Below are 24,369 nucleotides of genomic sequence, written 5' to 3'. Positions count from 1 at the left end.
CTGTAGTTTCAGCTGCCAATGTGGTAAACAGGTATAACAATAATTTTGAACAATTTGTTGAAATTGAAATGTACATGGGGAATATTTTGTACATACCGGAGTTGATTTACTAAAGGAGTTGATTTTCACTTCAAGTAATGAGTTGAATTGTATTGGGTGGGTGGGTGGTGTCAGTGTAACAAAGTAAAGTAAAGAATCAGAAATAAAGACTGGCAATCTCAATCAATTAGATTTTAGCTTCTACCAGTATAATGCAATGGAAATTATTATTAAAAGTTTGCGCAGCACTTTACAACATGAGGGCAGACAGTACAATTACAATACAATTCTGTGCAGGAAGTCACAAAGATGTCATCCAAGTTGCACCTGAAGTCACATGTGACAAGCGGCTTTGAAATTGTGAGATTTCAAGTGAAGTCGCACAATTTTAAAGTCAAATTTGGTGTGAATGGGGGCTAGGAGGGAGGGTCAAATGAAACAAAAGGTATTAACTGTGGGAAATGATCTGATGGAGAAAATAAAAGTACAGTTGTTAGGTAGGGGCAGAAAAGGCTTCTTAGAAGAGAAGGGTTTTCAGGGATCATCTAAAAGTAGACAGAGTAGGAGATAGTTGGACAGATTGAGGTAGGAAGTTCTATAGCATGAAAGCTCATAGCATGAAGGCTCGGGAAAAGTCCTGGAGATGAGCATGGGGGAAGGTGACAAGGGAGCTAGAGAGTAGGAATATGGGAGGAATGAAGAGAATGATTTGGTTGGTATTTTGAGACGAGGTTAATTATGTAGCTGGAGGCCGAGTTTTGAATTTAATTTGTTGGTTGAATGCAAGCCAGTGGAGGGATCGGCAAAGAGGAGTAGCAGACACTGAACGGTTGGTAAGGTGGATTAGCCTGGCAGCGGCATTCATGATGGACTGAAGGGGTGTAGCCTATGTAAAGGTATGCCAATAAGGAGGAGTTGCAGTAGTCAAGGCTAGAGATGACCAGGATGTTAATTTAGAAGCTTTGTGATTTCATTAGTAAGGAAGGGGCATATTTTTATTATTATTATACAGAATTAATATATTGCCAACTATGTAAAGGGGGCAGTACAATCACAATACAGTTCAATACAAAAGGAATAGGAGGGCCCTGCTCATGGAGCTTATAATCTAAAGGGAGGGGGACGTGGTACAGAAGGTAATAGCTGCAGGGGTTGATCTGATGGAGGTGACTCAAGTACAGTTCTTAGGTGGAGATGGGGTAGGCTTCCTCAAATAAAGGATCGTCTAAAGGCAGACAGGGTGGGAGCTGACCAGACATACTGGGGCAGGGAGTTCCAGAGGATGGGAGAGGCTCTAGAGAAGCCCTGGAGGTGTGCATGGGAGGAGGTAACAAGGGATCTAGAGAGCAGGAGGTCTTGGGAGGAGCGAAGAGGATAATTTAGGTGAGGTGCAGATGAGGTTAGTGATGTAGCTGGGGGGCAATGTTGTTGGATGATAAACAAGCAAAAAATTGGGGAAGCAAACCCTGAACATGTATATCTAAAGCCAGTGCAGCTATGGACCAAGCAACATGTATATTAAAAAAGAATAGCGCACACATGCAAAAGAAATGACTATCAAATATGGAGACAATCCATAAATAAAAATGGGGATTTAGTCCCACCATATGGCCCTATCGTGCTCAAGCCCACCACTGCGTCAAAGTACCCCATTATCAGTGGGTCCTACACTATCCATAAAAAAGGGGTGAATCCAGCCTCTCTTACCCTTGGAGACAACACTCCTTGCTGGGAAGGTGTGCTAATGCACTACAGGGGATTAGTGCATTAGCACACCTTCCCAGCAAGGAGTGTTGTCTCCAAGGGTAAGAGAGGCTGGATTCACCCCTTTTTTATGGATAGTGTAGGACCCACTGATAATAGGGTACTTTGACGCAGTGGTGGGCTTGAGCACGATATGGCCATATGGTGGGACTAAATCCCCATTTTTATTTATGGATTGTCTCCATATTTGATAGTCATTTCTTTTGCATGTGTGCGCTATTCTTTTTTAATATAAATGTTGTTGGATGGCCTTGTATTGGTGTAGGGGAAGGGGAAGCCAGTAAAGATATTGGCAGAGAGGCGCAGCAGTCAACGATTGGTTAGTAAGGTGTATTAATCTAGCAGAAGAAGCATTCAATATTTTGTTGCGTAGGCTGTGGTCGCAGGCTTTGGACAGTGATTGGACAGTGGGGTCTAAAGGATAGTTCAGAGTCCATGATAACACCTAGGCATGCAGTGATGGGTTGATAGTTAGGTGTCATCGATCTTTAGAGAGAAGTTGGGGAGGAGGCACATGAGGGAGGAAATATTTTGAGCTCCATTTTTGTTTAATGAGTGTGAATAAGTGGTTTGGCATCTAGGCTGATATGTCTGTTAGTAAATTAATGATGCATGAGGAGACTGATGGAGTGAGCTGAAGGGTAGAGAGATAGATGTGAGTGTCATCAGCATAGAAATGGTATTGGAAGCCATGGGAGGCAGTCGACTGACCCAGGGAAGAGGTGTAGAATGAGAATAAGAGAGATCCAAAAAAAGAACCTTGGGGAACCCTGACAGAGAAGGGAAGAGGATAGGAGGAAGTAGAATTGTAACTGAGGCTGAAGGTGTTGTGGGATAAGTAGGGTGAGACACAGCAAAGAGTACACTCACGCATACCAAAGGAAATGGTATCTAATTGGTTATTATGGGCTTCTCCGTAGTATACAAAAAAGTAGAAAACTTTGTGCTAGTTAAACAGTGACACTTAGGGGTCTGAGGAGAAAAAAACACAGTGTGGATGTCTTAAAAAGTTAGTTCAAATTAGCTGGTGAGTCTTGGTGGTGCCAAGATTGTGGTGCGACTTCTTTCTGTGAGAATTACTGTACCACTTGAGCCTGGTCTATACTGTAGCCTTTGGCCATTGTGAGTATGCACTGATAATGTGTTCTTCTTGAGCCCTTTTGGTTTTTGTATATCTGGGCAAAACCATTGCACAGAGTAGGTAAGTATAACATGTTTATTATTTAAAAAAAAATTATAATCACTTTAAGGAAACAAAGCCACTTAACACAAGTTTTTGGCTTTAGTATTATTTAGCCATTGTGAGTTTTTACTGATAATTTGTCCTTCTTGCATCCTTTTGTTTTTTTTCTTTATATCTGTGCAAAACCATTGCACAGAGCAGGTAAGTCCCCGTTCACACTAAGGCGACCTGTGAGGCGACCTGGTCGCCTCACAGGTCGCCGTAGGTCGCCTTCCATAGGGAAGCTGCGGCCCTGTTCTAATAGGAGCGACACAAGTCGCTCCGACTTAGAAAAAGGGTCCGGAGCTTCTTTGGGGCGACCCGGAGGCGACCGCCATAGACTTCAATGTTATGAAGTCCGTGGCGGCCGCTCCGAGGTCGCGGCGCGCTGCTCGCACTGCGACCTCGGAGGTCGCCCCCCCAAGTCGGATCGCGGCAATGTGAACGGGGCCTTAGTATAACGTGTTTATTATTAAAAAAATAAATAAATAAATAGATTTACAATCACTTTAAAGAAACAAAGCCACTTAACACGAGTTTTCAGTTTTAGTATTTATTATGGTATTCAAAATACAATTTTAATTTCATATTTCTTTCAGTTCATTTTGGAAATTTAAGACTGTGCAAAATTAGCACCAATAAGACTCTCTCCTATATATATATATTTGTCATATATATTTATCTATATATATATCTATATATATATTTTTTTTAAATATTTACACCCTATTAAAATCAATATTTTTTCCTCTGGAATAGGTAAAATTTGAAACACACATTAGTGCACATTATAAAATACATATCAGTGTATGTACGTACTTCGTTCAAGTTTTTATCTGCATTTTAAGACATAATTCTAGAAGAATCTACAGAACACTAGTTCCCCTCTCCTATAGTAATTGCAGCATCGTTCAGAAGAAAACAAGCAGAAGCTAGGCTCTGTTAAGCTGTAAGCAACGCCTCACATTAGAAATTATTTGCCTATGTCAGTGGACTTTCACATTTCATTAATCAGATTCTAATACTTGCCAGGGGATTAGAGATTCAGCATAGAGTAAGAAAGAGCTTCCAGTTTGCACACAGTGAGAGATAATTGAACATTAGCTAGTAGATTTGCAATATAGATGGGCGGTTCTCCTCCTAATGGAATGATGCTCGAACAGGACGACCCTTCAGTGGCTGTGGTGGGCGATAGTTGTCAACCATGTGGCAAGGACTGTCATGCTCATCATTAAAGTAAAGGCCTCGGAGCGCTGACAGCTAGATGGAGCAAGAAGAACATGAAAGATGAAATGATATGTTATAAGAAACCTGCAGCATTTATTATGAACAGGCCCCTTATCATGCTAAGAGTTGCCACATATTTACAAAGCACAACAAATTTGAGGGTTTCAAAATATCATCCAATTCCGAGGTTTAGGACCCCCGAACAACATTAGATAATAATAGGATATTGGGGTCCCCATATTGGTAGTAATAATATAAGTTTGATTCTTTTGAAATATTCTAAATATGAGCTTGAATAAAACAGCATGACAGCTCACTGACATTTGGTACTACAATATAAAAAGGCTAAGGGGTGTCCAAACTTTTCACTATGAGGGGCCACATTGTATATTTTACAAATATTCGCAGGTCAAAATAAATCAGATTTTTAAAGCAATGCAGAATATGTTTTACTTGGTTCTTTTTAGGAATCAGCATTTCATTATTCAGAACAAAAAGAGAAAGAACTTCAGTAAAACAAAGCCTCCCCATTATATCAGAGTCCAACCTTACATCAGGGTCCCCATCAGAGCTCCTATACAACAGGATCTACATCAGAACCCCCCTTGCACCAGGGCCCCCGTCATGACCCCTGTAACAGCATAATCTGCCTTGGGAATCCCCCCTTACATCAGAGTCCTTATCAGAGCCCCTTCTTAGGAGCTCCTCCTTACACCAGCCCACCTTATATCAGGGTACCCATCAGTGCCCCTCTTACCTCAGAGTATATTTTTGGAATCCCCCCTTAAATCAGGGTCCCGATAAGTGCCCCTTTACATCTGAGTCCCCATCAGAGTTTCCTCTTACATTAGGGTCCCCATCACAATCTCCTTTTACTTCAGGGTCCCGGTCAGTGCCCCCCTTACATCAGGATCCCCCTTACATTCAGAGTTCATGTTAGGAGAGCCCACCTTACATCAGAGTCCATTGTGGAAGTCCATGTGCATGCAGCATCAGAATCTTTTGGAAGTTTTCATACTTTCATCTGGATTTAACGGCTGAGACTTGCAGAACAGCCAAAGTTAGGCAAAGATTTTGGCACTTCTTGGTGTTGGCAAAGTGCGCATGCCCTTTCCCATAAATTCTTATCCAGGAAGCCAGTCCATCATAGTATTGGCCAATAGGAATATATAGATGGAGGGAGTGGGAAAGCATTGACACTACCCAGAAGTGTTGGAGTTTTCCCTGATCTGGATGGCCTAGTAGATGGTGACAGAGGGGGCACAGAAAGCTGCTGTGGTCTGATCATGTGCAAGCAAAATTCTTTTCATTTCCCTTTACCACTGTACTGTCCAATTAACACTGCTGCTGGATCTAAATGTTAGAGAATACAGCTGATTTACCAGACTGTAAAGCGTGGGGCACTGACAAATGTGACAGGTACACTTTAAAAAGTTAAACAAAATGTCTAATCTGCATTGATGCAAGAGTAAAATGTACACTGTAATGAGACTATGCTGGTGATTAAAAATACTAATGTTGCTATAAGATAAGGGAGGCTCCTCTGCGTGAAAACTGACAGTCATGGCAGATGTCAGAATCTAAACTCACACATTGGTATATCGGTGTTTCTGAACTTTTAATGGCTAAAACTCCAGTTTTAGTACTCAGAAGGTGGGTAGGACAGTGATAGATCAGTTTTGCCTTTTTACAAAGGCTTTATGGAGTTCACAGGTAATCCTTACTATTGCTGATAGACCTCACTAGGATGTAACCACAATGCAGAAGCTTATGTATTTTGTGTCCTGTTTGAATTCCCTCAGTTTGGACAGGTCTTTAAGAAATGTGATTTTCCACCCCACCACAAATTTAGTCACATATGCTGTACAAACAGCTGCAGCAAAACACCAAATCCTCAACAACAAAATGTTACTGGATGTGTTTGACATTCTCTGATCATTTTTCGGCATTGTGATAGCTCTAAACTCAGAAATTGTGGTCTAGACATACCTGTTCATTGCTCACAGTGATTGGCTCTTTTAGGACGTTCCAGACTACACATTGCAGCAATGGCGGAGTCGTCAGAGATCCTTGATAAGTCCAAAAATCCAGAGAATTTGGAAGCAGCCCTGAAGGATCAAAGTCGTGGAAAGCAGCCTCTTTTCCCTGAAATAAAATACATTTATTGGCGTTTTTTGTTGTTTTTTTTTAAACATAAACCTCGAATTGGTGTCAGACCAATACATTCTAGAGGTGGAAGTCATGTCTGCACACTATAAGCTATTTGCCTATGACGGAACCAAACACATAATAACTGGAGAAGCTAAGAATGATATTCATACATAAACTCCTCTTTGCAGATCAGAATACTGGTTTGGTGGCCCGTCACAAGTTTGAGTCGGGCTGTAAACAATGGTCTTCATTCTGAAGGCACCAGCATGGGGGGACTGGGCACTGGGCATCTTTCATTTTGCAGATGAGATTGGCATTGAGTATGTAAACAGATATGCTTCACTGCTTTTATTTTAGGTATTGCTCTCCTTATGGCACTTTTCCACTGCAAGTACCAGCTCGGCTCTACTCGGCCTGCTTGGCCCGGTTTGCTTTTCCACTGCTGGTACCGCATGGTACGGTGTTGGAACGGTTCGGTATGGTACGGTATGGTTTGCTTTTCCACTAAAGTAGTACTAAAGTTAAGTGGGTCGGATAACAACAGGGTGGGTGGGATTCTCTGACCAATCAGTGGCTAGTAGTGACTGAATGCAAAGGATTGTGAGATATGGTACCGGGTATGGTACCTCTTGGAACCACAATGGAGGTGATACTGTTTTTGAGAGCTGTACCGTTCGGTTCCATGCAGTGGAAAAGCGCCGCTGTACCATACCGAACCGTTCCTACACCGTACCATGCGGTACCAGCAGTGGAAAAGCACAAAAGCGAGCCGAAGCGTTCGGTTCCATGCAGTGGAAAAGCGCCATTAGGGTTCTCAGTGGTGTTTTGTTTTTTCCTATTTAGATGTGCATTTAAGCACATGTCAAGCACACATCTACAGATTTCCCAATGGGGCAGTGTAGATAAAATTTGACTGAGACTGTGTTTGACTTGCCTAGCTTTGACCTGTATTTTCTGGACACCCCAGGTCCTATTCAGAAGCGTTTGTAATACAGGCAACACAAAGAAAACATAGGGGTTGATTTACTAAAACTGGAGAGTGCAAAAACTGGTGCAGCTGTACATGGTAGGCAATCAGCTTCTAACTTCAGGTTGCTCAATTAAGCTTCGACAAAAAAAAAAAAACCTGGAAGCTGTTTTTTTTTCATTGCAGCACTGCACCCCACAGTCCTCAACCCCATAGTCTTTTTGCCGGTAATGTGTACAATCACATATACTGGAGCTCCACTGCAATTGCATAAAAATTTTGCAATTAAAGAGGTTGTAAAGGTTTTTTTTGCTAATAAAATAAAAACTCTTCTGTGTTGCCCTGGCAGCGCTCCTGGCTCCTCCTCTTCATCGGGTGCCCCCATGGAAAGACGCTTTCCGTGAGGGCATCCATGCAGGCGTGACCCCGAGTCCTGCTACTTCATCTATTGACACACACAGTTGAACTCGGCCCCGCCCCCCACTCTAATGTTACTGGATTTGATTGACAGCAGCGGAAACCAATGACTCCTGCTGCTATCAATGTGTTCAATGAAATGAGTGCCAACAGCTGGAGCCGCTGGGATCGTGCACGGTGCTGAAAGGAATGGACTCAGGTTAGAAAAAGGGGGGGTCTGGGGGGGCGTTGCAGCAAAGACTTTACAAATTAACAACATCCATGTACATGATCCATACACTGTTTCCCTAAGCACTGGTCCACAAGTCATTATATGCTTTCCTAATTATTTTATATAAAGCACATACAAATATTAAACCCTTTTCAGCAAAGATTTTCACCAAACCAGACTGCAGGCTCAGGCTGCAACTTTATTCACACAATGATCACAAAATCTCTGGTTGCTGTAGTGGAAGTAAATCCCAAGAAAATATGAAATGTAACCAGACATTTCATAAATGTGCTGTAGTGATGTTAACCTCCCTGGCGGTATGATTCTTTCGGATTTTAGGTGCTGAAAGCGGTACCATTATTTTGCATGTAATTCTTAAGAATGAGCAGTGCAAACAAACTATTTACATATGATTTTTTTTTTTACTGTGCGTTCTTCTTTATAACATCTCGGGTATGATAAAGTTTGAAACACAAAATCATAAATTATAATATAATAAAAAACTATAAATAAGTTAAAGTATGTATGTATGTATACATATACATATATATATATATATATATATATATATATATATATGTATACATATATATATACGTGTGTATATATATATATATATATATATATATACATGTAAAGTACAGTAAAACTGCAGGAAAGGGCACTGGGGGGGGGGGGGGCAAACTAATGTGAATTTATTTTATTTTGAATTGTATCAGTGTGTTTGGTGTGTTTTGCATTTGAATTTGCCGCCGGTTCCACCCCCCTGCGAGCGTCACGTCGCAGGAGACGGAAGCCGGGGCACACAGAGGATCGGGAGGAAGATCCACCGCCAGACACTGCTGGGATACATCGCTGGATCCCGGTGACAAGGTAAGTAACCCCTTTACCAGGATCCAGCGATCTTTCTAGCGGTACCCCGAGTGTGGCTCGGGGTTACCACTTTTGGCACTGAAATTTAACCCCGAGCCACACTCGGGAATACCGCTAGGAAGGTTAAGGCTCAGCCCCATCCCTTGTTGTAAGTGTAACTTGGTTGGCACCTACAACTGTACACCCTCATTGGGGGGAAAGGGGCAGGCAGGGAGCAAACTGTGGTTTTTGCCAACAGAGGCAAGAAAGGACCCTTCCTAATTGAATGGCTCAGCTTAAAGGGAATTTCCTAATGACTGGACTGTTATACTTGTATTTTAAAATGGGGTACACACTAAAAGAAATTCGGGCAAATAATGGCCTGATTTTCCTTGTTGTTTGCTGTGAAAAATTGGAAACGAGGAAGGAAATATTGTACAAAAATTCTTGTACGCCGAAGGCTTTTTTTCTTTGTTTATTATTTCTGATTATGCGCTTCTTTCATTTTTGATTTTTTTTTTGGTATGAAAACGGTACACATTAGATGAAAATTGTTCATTTTGTTCCCAAATGAGAAAAATTTTGGAGCTTGTCCCTTCGGGAATTTTGGTTCGGAAGGTCGGAATAGGCTGTCAAAAGTTGTGTACACGCTATCAGAAAATCGTACGAATGTTCCTCAGACAAAAATGTTCTCACGATTTTCTTATACTGTGCACAAGCCATCACACAGGTGACTCTTGATACATTGGTGAGTCAGGAAATCTAAATGCATAATTACCGACTGGAAAACACTGACTTTGTTTAGAAAAAGACATGAAACCTATACTACCATTCCATTTCCAATGACTATACATTTTTCATATAGCAGTTTAAGATAAGATTATATAAATTGCCATGGAGCTGTGTGAATTCATGTGGCTTGTTGTATTAAACAATATTTGAAAGGTTCAGTAGATGTTACCTTTGTTGGAATTAATGTTAAGGCATCAATCACTGGTTGCAACTGTGGCCTGGCCTCTCCCACCTGAATAAAGAAGAGACATATGAGAACTGTGGTAAGAAAAGCTGATATAGAGTTTGCAGTATACATATTTTATGAACTTTTCAGTAAAGTAATAATCTTTGTCTCATGTGTCTTTGAACATAGCTGAAACAGTTTGCATATTTTTTCCAAATTTGATTTTGAACGGATTAAGACATATTAAGTGAACAAAATCATTGGCATCCTTGTCAGATCATTGTAAATGTTAATTTAAACTGAATGTGCTATTGGAATAAAGGACCCTGAATGTCCATCAGTCCCCCCCCCCCCCCCCCCCCACCATGTACACTGTTTTGCACCACTGCTGGCTTTACACTTTTTTGTCTTTAGACTTCTTTTGGTCACGATAGTACACATAGCAGTATGAGCATCTGTGTACACTGAGAGGCACACCTGCTGTGCAAATACCATAGAAGTACAGCAACCACATTAACACCATATATACAGAGGATGTACATGCACCACCAAAACCTGCCCACTACTACTATACCAACACATGCCCTATAGCGGTTGTACATGCACCACCAAAACCAGCTGTTCAGAAGCTGTAAAAGTCCCACTACTTCACCAACACACACACTATATTGGTTGTATACTATACTATATACTATACCTATACTGAGGGTGTGCATGTACCACCAACGTCTGTTATAGTGAAACCATACATACAACACCAACAACTGATATAACAAGTGTGTATATGTACAAACAACATTTACAATTAAGAGGTTGCGCATGCACCCCCAACAGCTGCTATATAGAGAATGTACATGCACCACCAATAACTGCTAGAAAGAGGTTAAACATGCACCATAAGCACCTGCTATACAGAGGGTGTGCATGCCCCACCAATACCTGTTATAAGAGTGTTGATCAAGCACCACTAACACCTACTTTGTCTAGGGTGTACATGAATCACTAACACCTGCTATGAATAGATTGTACATGCACTGCCAATGCTTTCTATACAGAAAGTAAACAATCACCATCAACACCTGCTGTACACTCATGCACCATCATCAATTGCCACACAAGTCTCAGCAACACCTGTGCAAAGAGTGTACAAGTTCTAACAACACATCCTGTACAGAGATTGTACATGCACCATCAATACCTGCTATACAGAGGTTGTACGTGCACTGCCAACACCTCCTGTACCATCAATACCTGCTATACAGAGGTTGTACATGCACCATCAATATCTGCTACACAGAGGGTGTACTTGCACTACCAACACTTGCTATACATAGGGTGTACATGCGTTACCAACACCTGCTATACAGAGGGTGTACATGCACTACCAACACCTGCTATACAGAGGGTGTACATGCGTTACCAACACCTGCTATACAGAGGGTGTACATGCACTACCAACACCTGCTATACAGAGGGTGTACATGCATTACCAACACCTGCTATATACAGAGGGCGTACATGCGCTACAAACACTTGCTATACAGAGGGTGTACATGTGCTACTAACACCTGCTATACATAGGGTGTACATGCGTTACCAACACCCGCTATACAGAAGGTGTACATGTGTTACCAACACCTGCTATACAGAGGGTATACATGCCCTACCAACACCTGCTATACAGAGGGTGTACAAGCGTTACCAACACCTGCTATACAGAGGGTGTACATGCGTTACCAACACCTGCTATACAGAGGGTATACATGCCCTACCAACACCTGCTATACAGAGGGTGTACATGCGTTACCAACACCTGCTATACAGAGGGTGTACATGCGCTACCAACACCTGCTATTCAGAGGGTGTACATGCATTACCAACACCTGCTATTCAGAGGGTGTACATGCATTACCAACACCTGCTATACAGAAGATGTACATGAGCTACCAACACCTGCTATACAGAGGGTGTACATGCCCTACCAACACCTGTTATACAGAGGGTGTACATGCGCAACCAACACCTGCTATAAAGAGGGTGTACATGCACCACTAATACCTGCTATGCAGAGGTTGTACATGCACTATCAACACCTGCTACACAGAGGGTGTGCATGCACCACCAATACCTGTTATACAGAGGGTGTACATGCACTACCTACACCTGCTATACAGAAGGTGTACATGCGCTACCAACAACTGTTATAGAAAGGGTGTACATGTGCTACAAACACCTGCTATAAAGAAGGTGTACATGCACCACCAACACCCGTTATACAGAGGTTGTACATGTACTATCAACACCCGCTATACAGAGGGTGTACATGAGCTCCCAACACCCGCTATATAGAGGTGTACATGCCCTACCAACACCTGCTATACAGAGGGTGTACATGCGCTATCAACACCTTCTATACAAAGGGTTGTACATGCACTATCAACACCTGCTATGCAGAGGTTGTACACACGCTACTAACACCTGCTATACAGAGGGTGTACACACGCTACCAACACCTGCTATACAGAGGGTGTACATGCACCACCAATACCCACCTGCTTTGAAGAGGTTGTACATGCACTATGATCAAGAATGAAGAGATCTCTCCCTAGTCAGCATTCTTAGGAAGTGATCTGCCCATCTATGGCTCAATTTTCTACATATTTTCTGGGTATCTCCACAGTTATGAATTGCATAATATCTCACTAACATTAAAAAGCAGAAATTCACAAGGTATAAATAGCTTCTTAAGCATTCATAGAAAGTCAATGTCTATCTCCAATGGCAGGAACAGATATGGCTCTATCTATGGCTCGACATTCTACGTATTTTATGGGTATCTCCACAGTAATGAATTGCATAATGTCTCACTAACATTAAAAAGCAGAAATGAACAAGGTATAAATAGCTTCTTAAGCATTCATAGAAAGGTAATGTGTTTCTCCGGTGGCAGGAACAGATAGGGAGTGACAGGGTTTGCTGAACTTGTTTAGTCTACAAATACCAGGGAAGGTGACAGCAATTTATATTACACAGGAAAAAAACAAGATCTGCTTACACACTTCTCAGTAGCATGGCTCACGGCTTGCACTGTACATATGAAAAGGGAAGGGCATGGTAAAAGCAAAGGGGGCTCCCTGCAGGCTTTATGTCAGCAGGTACAGTACACTTGCATTTTTATTATACATAGTGCATAAGAGACAAACAGTTAAAATGTAGCAAGTGATACTTTAAGAATAAATATTCGATTTTCATTAAAGTGGCAATGTACCTTCCACTGATACTATGGCAATTGTATTTTAAGTTAAGCTGTCTCAAACCTGGGCAGATCGATTTGAGCATATTATGTAAAAGGACTAAAACAGAGGTTACGTTCAGTAGAAACTCCATGTCAAAATGATCAATAGATCCAGAGATCAATAAAAAACGATTTTATAAGCAAATCTTACATTTTCCTTTGAAAGTCAGGCATGGCCCCTTCTAAGCAAACCTACTGTTCCCTTATTATGAGGAACAGACCAGCTAACTAGTAAATTAGCAAAAGGATGGGTGTATATACCGGAAAAGTTAGGAAATTGATATTACTTCAGCTACCTTTGGCAATGGAGCTGCCAATCAGGCAGTATTTACTATATGTAATCTCTAGTTATGTGTATTCGACATCATATGCCCAGTTTGCATTGCCCATGTCTGTGACAAGTTTACTTTAAAAAAGACATTTGGGTATGGCCATTATAAATAAAAAAATATATATATCTCTAAGTAAAATCTATTTTTACGTCTATTTAATATAAAGCCAGATTTGTCAAACACTGGTTGACACAATGTTCTGCATTCCCTGGGTTTAACCTATTTTATGCAGCTGCCATATTTGATTCACCCCAGATGGACAGAGCTTGTTTTTGCTTTTCCCTTGCTGTCTCTGACATTTTGTGGACACTCTGGATGAAGCCAGTATTGGGAACAAAGAAATATTGGTGACATCAAATGTCAAATGACCAACAAACTAGCTACTCTGGCTTGTTTTATTAGTTCAGAATAATGACATACCATGTTGCAATTAACATTCAGTGGCTGGGGCTAGACTTTAGAGCATGGTACAAAAATGAATGAGAAAAGTAGATTATTCTATTAGAACATCATTCATTTCAGGCAAGATCTGCTTAGACTGCTTACATTCTTGTTATAAACCAATTATACTTTAGTCCAGGGGTGTCCAAACTATGGCCTTCCAGCTGTTCGGGAACTACAATTCCCATCATGCCTAGTTATGTCTGTGAATGTCAGAAATTTACAATGCCTCATGGAAATTGTAGTTCCTGAACCGCTGGCGGGCCATGGTTTGGACACCACTGCTTTAGTCCCTTTACCCATATAGACTAACTTGAATGTTGAAAAAGAAGGCCACAAGTAAAAAAGTAAAATGGATAAAGTAAGTAAGGTACAATAAGTACCAATAAATAAATATATCAGATCAGGAATTAAGATTGTTGGCAACCCCAATTTGCTGCCAGACCCACCTTCTTGAATAAAATAATGTCAACACCAATTGATCTTTTACTGTTATTTTACTGTAGCTTCCCCACTTCCACATCCCACAGCACCAGTACATAGTAAAGCATAACACAGAACTCAAAAATCCAGCCATCTTCTCATTCTCTACACCATGAGTCCCTCCCCCATGGGACTCTGCCCCGAGTCATTCCCTCTGGGCCCAGGCCTGGAAGCTCCTTTCTTGTTCAGGTTGCAAACCTACATGGCCTATGTCAGGGGTAATCTATTCCCATGTACCTTATACCCAGGACTTCACCCACACCAGGCTATAAAGGGGTCCAGGTGCCACCCACACCAAGGGGAGGGGGTCCCTCTAAAAGGGATGCATACAAGATGATTATAGGAATAGTGGTTCAGCAATGATCTTATTGTTGGATGTTCCATTCCTTCATCTACAGTGCAAATCTACTTTTCACGTTGGGCGATATCTCTGAGTGATCACAACTCTTTTACCAGCCAAGATTACAATAATTTGACTTAAAACACTAAACCTCTGAATCCTTGGCACTAAACACTGATGCCTAGAGAGTACCAACTATGGGCTTTAATGGCAAATCATTATAGGCAGGGTCACATGGATAGATTCCAGAGGGTCACTCCAGTCAATGAAACAGAAATTCACCCAACTGCACTTCGTGCTCACATTTATTGCTCTCCTTCCAACTATCATCCATGAACAATTCAGGAGCTGTGGCTGCAGTGTGACAAAGGAAAAATGGCTAACCATTACTTCCTTACAGATAACAAAGAGCATGCATGTCAAACTGGTGGTTTATGGGCCATATGTAACCCCCTTACTCCTGCTCTATGGCCTACAGTGGCTTAAAGGGGTTGTAACGTCAGAATGTTTTTCATCTTAATGCATTCTATGCATTAAGATAAACAAACTTCTGTGTGCAGCAGCCCCTCTAATACTTACCTGAGGTCCCTCTCTGTCCATGAGTGTCTCAGTCATCCGAGAGTCTCCCTCCTGATTGGCTGAAACATCGGCTACCGCTGCTGTCAATCAAAGTCAGCTAGCCAATCAGGAGATAGAGGGGCGGGGTCAGGGTGGGGCTCAGTATCTGAATGGACACAGGGAGCTGTGAGCTTGGGAGCCCCCATAGCAAATCACTTTAAGGATACACATTTCAGAAAATGCATACCTTTTGTATAAGACATTAAAATTCACAAGCTGTGCATATTTCACATTATAATACTGCGTGACGCTTGAAAATCTCCTGTCATTCCTTTCAGAAAGACATTATCCACAAGTCAACCAATAGGACCGGGGTCTGAATCCACAACCTCTGCTGTATCTGGCAGTAGCTCTTCGCCCTGAGCCACCTGGAATGCTGAATATCACCCTCTCTGACTTCTTTTTGACTTGTCTCCTGTTTCTTGTGAACTCTTTGCTCTTCCCATTAACTTCCTAATTTAGGCCATGTTCTGCACTTCCTATTTGCCAGAATATTGTGCTCTCTCCAGCTGATATCTTGATCTCTGATGTATGTATTTCTGCAATGATCTATTTACAATACAGCTACTGTGTATACTCACATTAACTGGAGTGTACTGTAAACTGGTAAGCAGCAGTGAATTGGCATAGAACTGCCCTTTACAACTATGATTTCCTCCACTACTGTGTTTATACAATACGTGAACCGTATACATATTACACAAACTCAACTTGATATTATCATGGCAGAAATGGGTTGGAAATACAACCACATTCCTTACATGCCTCTAGATATCACAGTGGAAGGAAATTCTCTTAAGGCCCGTACACACGATAAGAAAATCTGAAGGGAAATTTCGTCCGACGACCGATCTGCCGATTTTCGGCTTGTTAGTATGGTGCTTTCGACAGCCGACTCCGACTTTTCGGCCGACAAAATCCTGATGTGCAGGCTATAAAATTTTTGTCGTCCGTCAAAACAACGTCCGATTTTCGTCTCATTAGTACAGATTTCGACGGAAAAAAATCTTGAGAGCAAGACTAGGCATGCTCAGAGACGAAAGAACACATACACAGCAATCCAACACATGACATCATTTCTGAAGTAGAATTCTGTCGTATGGGAAAATTTGTATGAAAATAACCTCTTCACTTTCCACATCAGACTAGCATGCCACAAAAAACGGACGACAGATCGTTCGATAATCTGATCGTGTGTACGGGGCTTTACATTAAAGAGGTTGTAAACTTCCCAAAAAATAAAAATAAAAACCTGAAAGACAAAGGCATAGTGAGCTAGTATACATCGCATACTAGCTCATTATGAAATACTTACCTTAGAACTAAGCCCTTGCATCGCCGCCCGCTCACCGCTGACACCATGTCCATCTATACCTGGTCTTCCTTCCGGGTTCGCCTCCGGCCATCTGATTGATTGGAGCCACAATGACGTCACTCCCGCACATGCATGCGGGAACCACCATTCACAGCACAGGGCTCTGAAGGAACGGCACAGGCGGCAATTCCTTCAGAGTGCATGCGCCAGTGATGTCACTGGCTGTATGCAAAGTAAATATCTCCTAAACAGTGCATGTTTAGGAGATATTTACAGTACCTATAGGTAAGCCTTATCATAGGCTTTCCTATAAGTACACGTTACAGAGGAGGCTTCACTTCCTCTTTAACACAAAGCATGCATAAAGTTTGGAATAAAAATACATAAATCTGTATATGTATGGCCAGTTTAAGAAGTACAATGGGGCAAGAGGAAGCCATGGACACCTCTTCAACTAAGTCAAATGCTGTGTTTAAATAAATAAACCCAAATTGATTACTTACCCTTAAAAAGACACCAAGTACTGCAAGGCCATCGCAGTGCTTTACGGCTTCACCAAAACTGCTATATTTAGTATTCCAGTGCACCAAGTGAAGCTGCCAACAAGGGATAAATAAATGAGACACCATTTTAGAAAATGATTAGCGCTAACACAGAGAAAAAAAAAGATTAAACCGTGTATGGGCAACCTGTAGACTGCTAACAAACCACGTATCCCATCATCATACATATGAGCTAGAGGGCCTCCTGGGAGCTCTATTTCATTAGCATCCTAAATCTCACATTGTTAATTCCACACAGAAATGTTTTCCTAGTCCTTTATTTCACATGATGGACATACAATTTGTAAGCACTGTTTTGTTATGAAGAGGTAATTGCATTCAAAAACAAGGCAAACTACACAACCAAAACGCTGAATCAAGTGATGGCTCCTGATTTCTCTTGGATCGGAGTGGTGAGAAAACTGTTGCCAACTTGAAGCATTAGTTATCCCAACACTTCATATTCCTGATATGTACCTTCTGTACTATGTACTTGTATGAGAAAGTATCCTCTTCTCCATAGGTGTGCACAGCCTGTTACATTAGGGTGCGCACCTTAACCACTTGCCGACTGCCTAGCGATGATTTATGTCGGCAGTCAGCCCCTCACAGGCAAAGCGACGTAGGTCTACGTCGCTAGCCTGTGAGGCTCGAGGGAACGAGCGTGCGCCGCCGGAGGCGCGCTCCCGCTCGCTTACGGCCCCCCCCCCCGCGCGTGTGCCCAGCGGACCTGATGTCCACCGGTCACTCGCGATTGTCCGTTACAGCGGGAGAAATGCAGGCGGCTAATATAAACAAAGCCGCCTGTCATTCTCCCCTGTGTAAGAATTGAGATCATACGGTTCTGCTATGTAGGACCGTTGATCTGTGCTGTTACACACACAGCCACATCCAATCACAGTTAGAAGCACGCCCCTAGGGACACACTTAACCCCTCCCTCTCAAAAAAAAGTTAACCCCTTCACTGCCAGTGTCATTTTTACAGTAACAGTGCATATGTATAGCACTGATTACTGTAATAATGTCACTGGTAACCCCAAAAGTGTAAAAAATGTCAGTCAAGGGTCCGATCTGTCCGCCGCAATGTCGCAGTCCCGCAAAAAAAATTGCAGATCGCCGCCATTACTCGTTAAAAAAAAAAACAACAAAAATGTCAAAAATCTTTCCCTTAGTTAGTAAACGCAATAACTTTTGCGCAAACCAATCAAAATACACTTTTTTCGATTTGTTTTACCAAACATATGTAGCATAAAACAAATTGGCCTAAAATGTTAAAAAATTTTGATTTTTACATTTTTTTTTGGGGAATTTCATATAAAAAAATGTGAAATATATTGTTATTTTTGCAAAATTGACGCTGTTTTTTTGTTTATAGCGCATGAGCAAAAAATAGCACAGGTGATCAAATATCACCAAAAGAAAGCTCTGTTTGTGGGAAAAAAAGGACATCAAATTTGTTTAGGTACAGCATCGCACGACCGCGCAATTGTCCGTTAAAGTCACGCAGTGCCGAATCGCAAAATAGGCCCTGGTCAGGAAGGGGGTAAAATCTTCCGGGGCTTAAGTGGTTAAAGCTCAAACACATGCATGTGTATATATACTGACGGTGTCAGTAGGACAGAGATTGGTGGCAGTAGGGCAGTGGATGGTGTCAGTAGTTTGTATTTGTATTATTTTATTTTTTAATTCATTTTTTGACAAATATTTTAGGAGCCCCGTTAGGGGGCTTTGCTGAAATACCAGGAGTTTCAACAAGGGGAATCTGCGCCACACAGGGTGATTAAGGTGTGCCAGGCAAACCCTGTGCACACGCCTATGCTCTTCTCCTTGTATTGCTTCCTTTGTGTAAAATCCCTGGTGTGCCTGCCAGTCTCTTTACTTTCCTATTTAAAACAAACCACACTAAGCAGGAGAGCACACCGTAGTCAGTTCTCTAGCTGTGCTGGGAACTCAGCCTGCTCTCCTCCAATAATCAGACTTGTCCTGACTTGCGCCCGCTGCACAGCCATTCACTGGGAAGATCAGTGTGCTGCTGCTTCTCCTACCCAGCTCTTATGCAGTTGATAACAGAGGGAATGTAAATCGCTTATAAAAGGGCCTTGCAGCTTACACATGCGTTTGCAAATGTGTGCTTAATAAACCCCTGTTTTTAATGCATACTGTTAGACAGGTTAATTTGATTGGTAAGCAGACTGGTTGGTGAGTTGAGCTGGGAATTCTCTGGTTTTGTCCCGCATGCGTTGCCCTTCTATGTGCTCCTTACTGTGAAGGCCAGTTATAGATTGGGGCAGAGACCATTTTGTTTGTTACTGTGTAACAGTAAGGGCTCTTTCACACCGAACGCAGTTGGATGCATTTTGAACTGCACTTCAACTGCATAGACAGCCCAAAATCAAGGTAATCCTATGGGCATAGTTTACATCATTGCAGTGCAGTTCAGTGCAGTGCAGTTGGAAAAAGTAGAGAAAGCTGCATTTTTCTGCAGGGAACGGACTACAAAAACACTTCAGATGCACTGCACTGTGCCCCTTTAAGCCAAGCCCAAAAAACATATAGAAAAATGCACAAAACGCATTGAAGCACACCTCAAGCACACCTTAACTGCATTTAAACACGCAGTCAAAAATGCGCAGTTATGTGCAGTTTCTGGCGTGAATGGGCCCTATAGGCCAGTTCACACCATAGAAACGCAGTCTGGATGTGTTCCAGATGCTTTTCTGCATGCGCGTTTTTGGAACGTATTTGATTCTTTTCAGTGCATTTCTGATGCATTTTTGATGCAGTCCAGTGCATCCCCCCCTCTTTTATCTTAACCTTAAACAATGACATGCGTGTTCCATCGCGTTTTTGGTGTATTTTGGTGCATTTTTATGCATTTTACAGCGTTCAAATATAGTCCAGTGCAGGAAAAATGCAGCATGTTTTACTTTATTTTCTGGAACTGGAACGCACAGGTGTGAACTATGCCCTGGGAAACCATATAACCTACTTTTCATGCATTTTTGCAGAAAAGAAACGCACTGGACTGTGGTGTGAATTGGCTCTGAGAGATTTAACAATCCCTGAGAGATGCAGCAGACTTCATTACAGGTAACTTATTTTTACTGTGCAAATAAAGGGATATACATAGTGTGTGTTTTATCACATTAATGTTAAAGCATTCCCATCATTCAGGGACAGTTTGCAGCCAGCTGAGAAATGACAGTGCCGGCTTACCTCTGCCTCATATTTCACGCCATCCACAGTGTGCTCGGAGCCGTGCCCATCGCAGGATCCCCAGTGAAAGTGGAATTGTTTCAGTCTGTAGGTGCCGTGCAGAGCCCCACCCTTCAGCACTGTAATTCCAGAACAAACAAGAGATTAGTGCCTACTTATCTGTGCCAAAGGAAATCCATATCCTCAAGTTCTTTTAATAAACACTTAAGAGACCATTGACCCATTAAGCGTCTATACCTTCCAAGTTGACTGCTGGCTAATGAGTCATTCCCAATTAGTCAAATGAATTGTGACATGAGTCTCAAGGCAATCTTCTTAAAGACATTGTTAGGGTTTTACATTGATGAGGAGGTGAAGAGTCAGCCTGTGCTTCCAAATTCACATATCCAACAATACCCAGAACATTTCCCTATATATACTGTATACCATAGGCAGGTCAGACTGGGGTTATAAGCAGCTATGAATATGAAGTATACATGCCCCCCACTCAGTGTTGCCAACCTACCAGACTGAAATATACAGACACAACACCCAAAATTTACTGGCACAGCCAAGTTTTTACTGGCATTTCTAAAAAGTTACAAAATTACAGTTTTAAGTGCAAAATTCAGTATTTAGGCTACAAACAAATACAATATGCAATTTGCAATGTGATTTAAGGTAGATATTAAAGTGGTTGTAAACCCACTTTAAAGACTTTTACCTATAGGTAAGCCTATATTAACCTCCCTGGCGGTATGATTCTTTCGGATTTTAGGTGCTGAAAGCTGTACCATTATTTTGCATGTAATTCTTGTGTAATTCTTGTGAATGAGCAGCCCAAACCAACTGTATACATTTATTATATATATATATATATATATATATATAAATGTATACATATATTTTATATATATATATATATATATGTATATACATATATATATATATATATATATATATATATATATATATATATGTATATGCATAAAAAGTACAGTAAAACTGCAGGAAAGGGCACTGGGGGGCAAACTAATGTGATTTTTTTTTTATTTTGAACTTTATCAGTGTGTTTGGTGTGTTTTTCATTTGAATTTGCCGCCAGTTCTACCCCCCTGCGAACGTCACATCGCAGGGGATGGAAGCCGGGACACGGAGAGGATCGGCAGGAAGAACCGCCGCCAGACACCGCCGGGACACATCGCTGGATCCCGGTGACAAGGTAAGTAACCCTGCTTACAGGATCCAGCGATGCTTCTGGCGGTACCCCGAGTGTGGCTCGGGGTTACCGCTTTTGGCTCTGAAATTTAACGCCTAGCCACGCTCGAGAATACCGCTAAGAAGGTTAAGGCTTACCTATAGGTGCTATAAATATCTCCTAAACTTGCCCTGTTTAGAAGATATTTACAGTGCATTCAGCCGATGACGTCATCGGCGCATGCACTCTGAAGGAACGGTCACCTGTGCCCAGTGCCATGAATGGCGACTCCCGCTCGCATGCGCAGGAGTGATGTAATCGCGCCTCCGGCCAATCAGATGAACATGTCGGCCGTCCTATCGGCACTGCGGGGGCTTTGTTTTTAGGTAAGTACTTCATAATGAGCTAGTATGCGATGCATACTAGCTCATTATGCCTTTTTCTTTACAGGTTTTTTTTTCACATTTTTTTTCAGCGGGTTTACTTCCTCTTTAAGGCAAAAAAGCATATTTCTTATTTTATTTTTGATATAGTAACTAAGTAGCTCAGGGTTAAGACTCAGGAGGGCAAGAAATTAGAATGGGCAGTCACACACATATGAAACTGACTCTCACAGTGAGGCAGCACAGATGATGATGACACCTCACTGACACGTCCCCTTCTGAGTCACAATGACAGTCTCTCTCCACGCCAGATGGTCTCAACAGTTCACTCCAGTCCAAACAGCAATTATGATCCCGCTCCTGGCTTGCCTTGCTCCCATCCCGCAGTCCTGCACACAAGGTTTCATCCGCTCCGTTCGGCTCCCATGCACCATGACATTACACGACACACTCAGGCACTGCCTCCGTCAAACCAGCCCCCTGCCGGCGCCGCTGTAGCAGGCACTTGGATGGTCTTGGCTGGCTCTAAACCAGAACTGTGCTTGCATAGTTCTGAACCAAGCATCACAGATATTTTTTACTGGCAACATTTTCCTTTCACTGGCATATACTGGCAGGAGAAAAGTGCCTGTTTTTTTACTGGCTGCCAGTAAAAATACTGATGGTTGGCAACACTGCCCCCACTGGGTGTGTCTCCAAAATAACCAAACTGCTTAAAGCAGGCGTTCAAGGCCGGGTTCACAACTACTGTATACATCTGCATTTACCTGGGGTTTTTACTGCTTTGAGAAGGTGCGTTGTCATGCATTAACATGTGCCACTCTATTCCTATTCAAAGCCATGATAACGCACAGTGGACAAGTGGACATGAACATTTTTTGGCCAACGTAGGTGAGCGCCCGGCTCCTAAGATCGAAATGGTGAGAAATGTCACGTCAGGCGTGCATAAAAAGCTGTGTACCATGACGGCACACAATGCCACTGCAGAGGCACGCCAAAGATTGCCCAATGGCATTCGGCTGGCTTCTGAACTGCACATGCACACTTCCAAAGTTGGCCAACAGACATTTTTTTCCAGGCTGCCGCTGTCCATACCGGACGTTTACAGACAGCTTGTAAATCAGACAAAATTTACAAATTGGCCACACATTCATAAAGTCGGCAACCCTGGTGAGCCAACCGCATAAATGTGAACTAGTACATGTAAAAGCTAGGAGGAATATTGTCCAGAATTTCAGAAATGGTGCTTTTGTGCTTCTTGGGCTCCAATAAATAGTTGTATCTCCTAAGATAATCCTAGCTAAATATAACATTTCTAAATATAACAATCTTACACATAGCATGTGCTCCTTCTACCCTGACAACTGTTTTATTGTAGAATTTACAGAGCTTTTCTTATGGTTCTGTGATTTTAAAAAAATGCTCTAACTCCCCAGTAAAGTACTGTGGGGTTGATTTACTAAAATTGGGAGTGCAAAATCTGGTGCAGCTCTGCATAGAAACCAAACAGCTTTCAGTTTTTTTCTCAAAGCTTAACCAGTTCTGGACTGGAAGGATTTCCCCCTTAATGACCAGGCCATTTTTTGGGAATCGGCACTGCTTTTATTTAACGGAAAATTTTGCGGTCGTGCGACACTGTACCAAAATAAAATTGATGTCCTTTTTTTTCCACAAATAGAGCTTTCTTTTGGTGGTATTTGATCACCTCAGCGATTTTTATTTTTTGCACTATAAACAGAAAAATAACGATAATTCTGAAAAAAATATTTATATATATTTTTCCCATTCTGCTATATAACATTCCCAAAAAAAAATTAAAAATCGAATTGTGTCATTCGTTTAGGCGTCTACAAACTAGGGGAAAGATTTATGTCATTTTTATTTATTTTTTTACAAGTAATGGTTGCAATCTGTGATTTTTAGCGGGACTGCGACATTGCGGTGGACAGATCGAACCCCTAACTGAAATTTTTGACACTTTTGGGGGGACCAGTGACATTACTACAGTAATCAGTGCAAACAAATATGTACTGTTACTGTACTAATGACAGTGGCAGGGAAGGGGTTAACCTAGTGCAGTGATGGCGAACCTTGGCACCCCAGAAGTTTGGGAACTATATTTCCCATGATGCTCAACTACACTGCAGAGTGCATGAACATCATGGGAAATGGAGTTCCAAAACATCTGGAGTGTCAAGGTTCACCATCACTGACCTAGTGAGTGATCAAAGGGTTAAATGTGAGCCATGGGGAGTGTTTTTTTTAACTGTGGGGGGAGGGGCTTATGAAATGACCATAGAGACCTGTGATCCCATATAGAAGGATCATTTCAGAGAGAAGAACGGTCGGCTGTGTTTACAGCTGACCGTTCTTCTCTTTTAGCGGGGAGCGATCGTGGGTGTCAGGCGGCAATCGCGGC

General features: G+C 41.9%; 1 protein-coding gene across 1 annotated transcript in view; it reads right to left on the bottom strand.

Annotated features, from left to right (window-relative positions):
- Positions 1–3,624: 3,624 nt before the first annotated feature.
- Positions 3,625–24,369, bottom strand: part of LOC309555641 (uncharacterized protein) — a 124,707-nt gene continuing 103,962 nt past the window's right edge. The window contains exons 11-15 of the mRNA XM_082257677.1: positions 20,391–20,509; positions 17,136–17,228; positions 9,812–9,874; positions 6,242–6,397; positions 3,625–4,285 (exon numbers count right to left, since the gene is read on the bottom strand). Coding sequence (XP_082113803.1) covers positions 4,166–4,285; positions 6,242–6,397; positions 9,812–9,874; positions 17,136–17,228; positions 20,391–20,509 — 551 coding nt within the window. The 3' untranslated portion in view covers positions 3,625–4,165. The remainder of the gene's footprint in view (positions 4,286–6,241; positions 6,398–9,811; positions 9,875–17,135; positions 17,229–20,390; positions 20,510–24,369) is intronic.

This window comes from Pelophylax lessonae (genome assembly GCF_965119305.1).
Source record: "Pelophylax lessonae genome assembly, chromosome: 5".
Lineage (NCBI taxonomy): Eukaryota > Metazoa > Chordata > Amphibia > Anura > Ranidae > Pelophylax > Pelophylax lessonae.
Note: the sequence above shows the minus strand (reverse complement) of the source record. Positions and strands in the feature narration are given on the sequence as shown.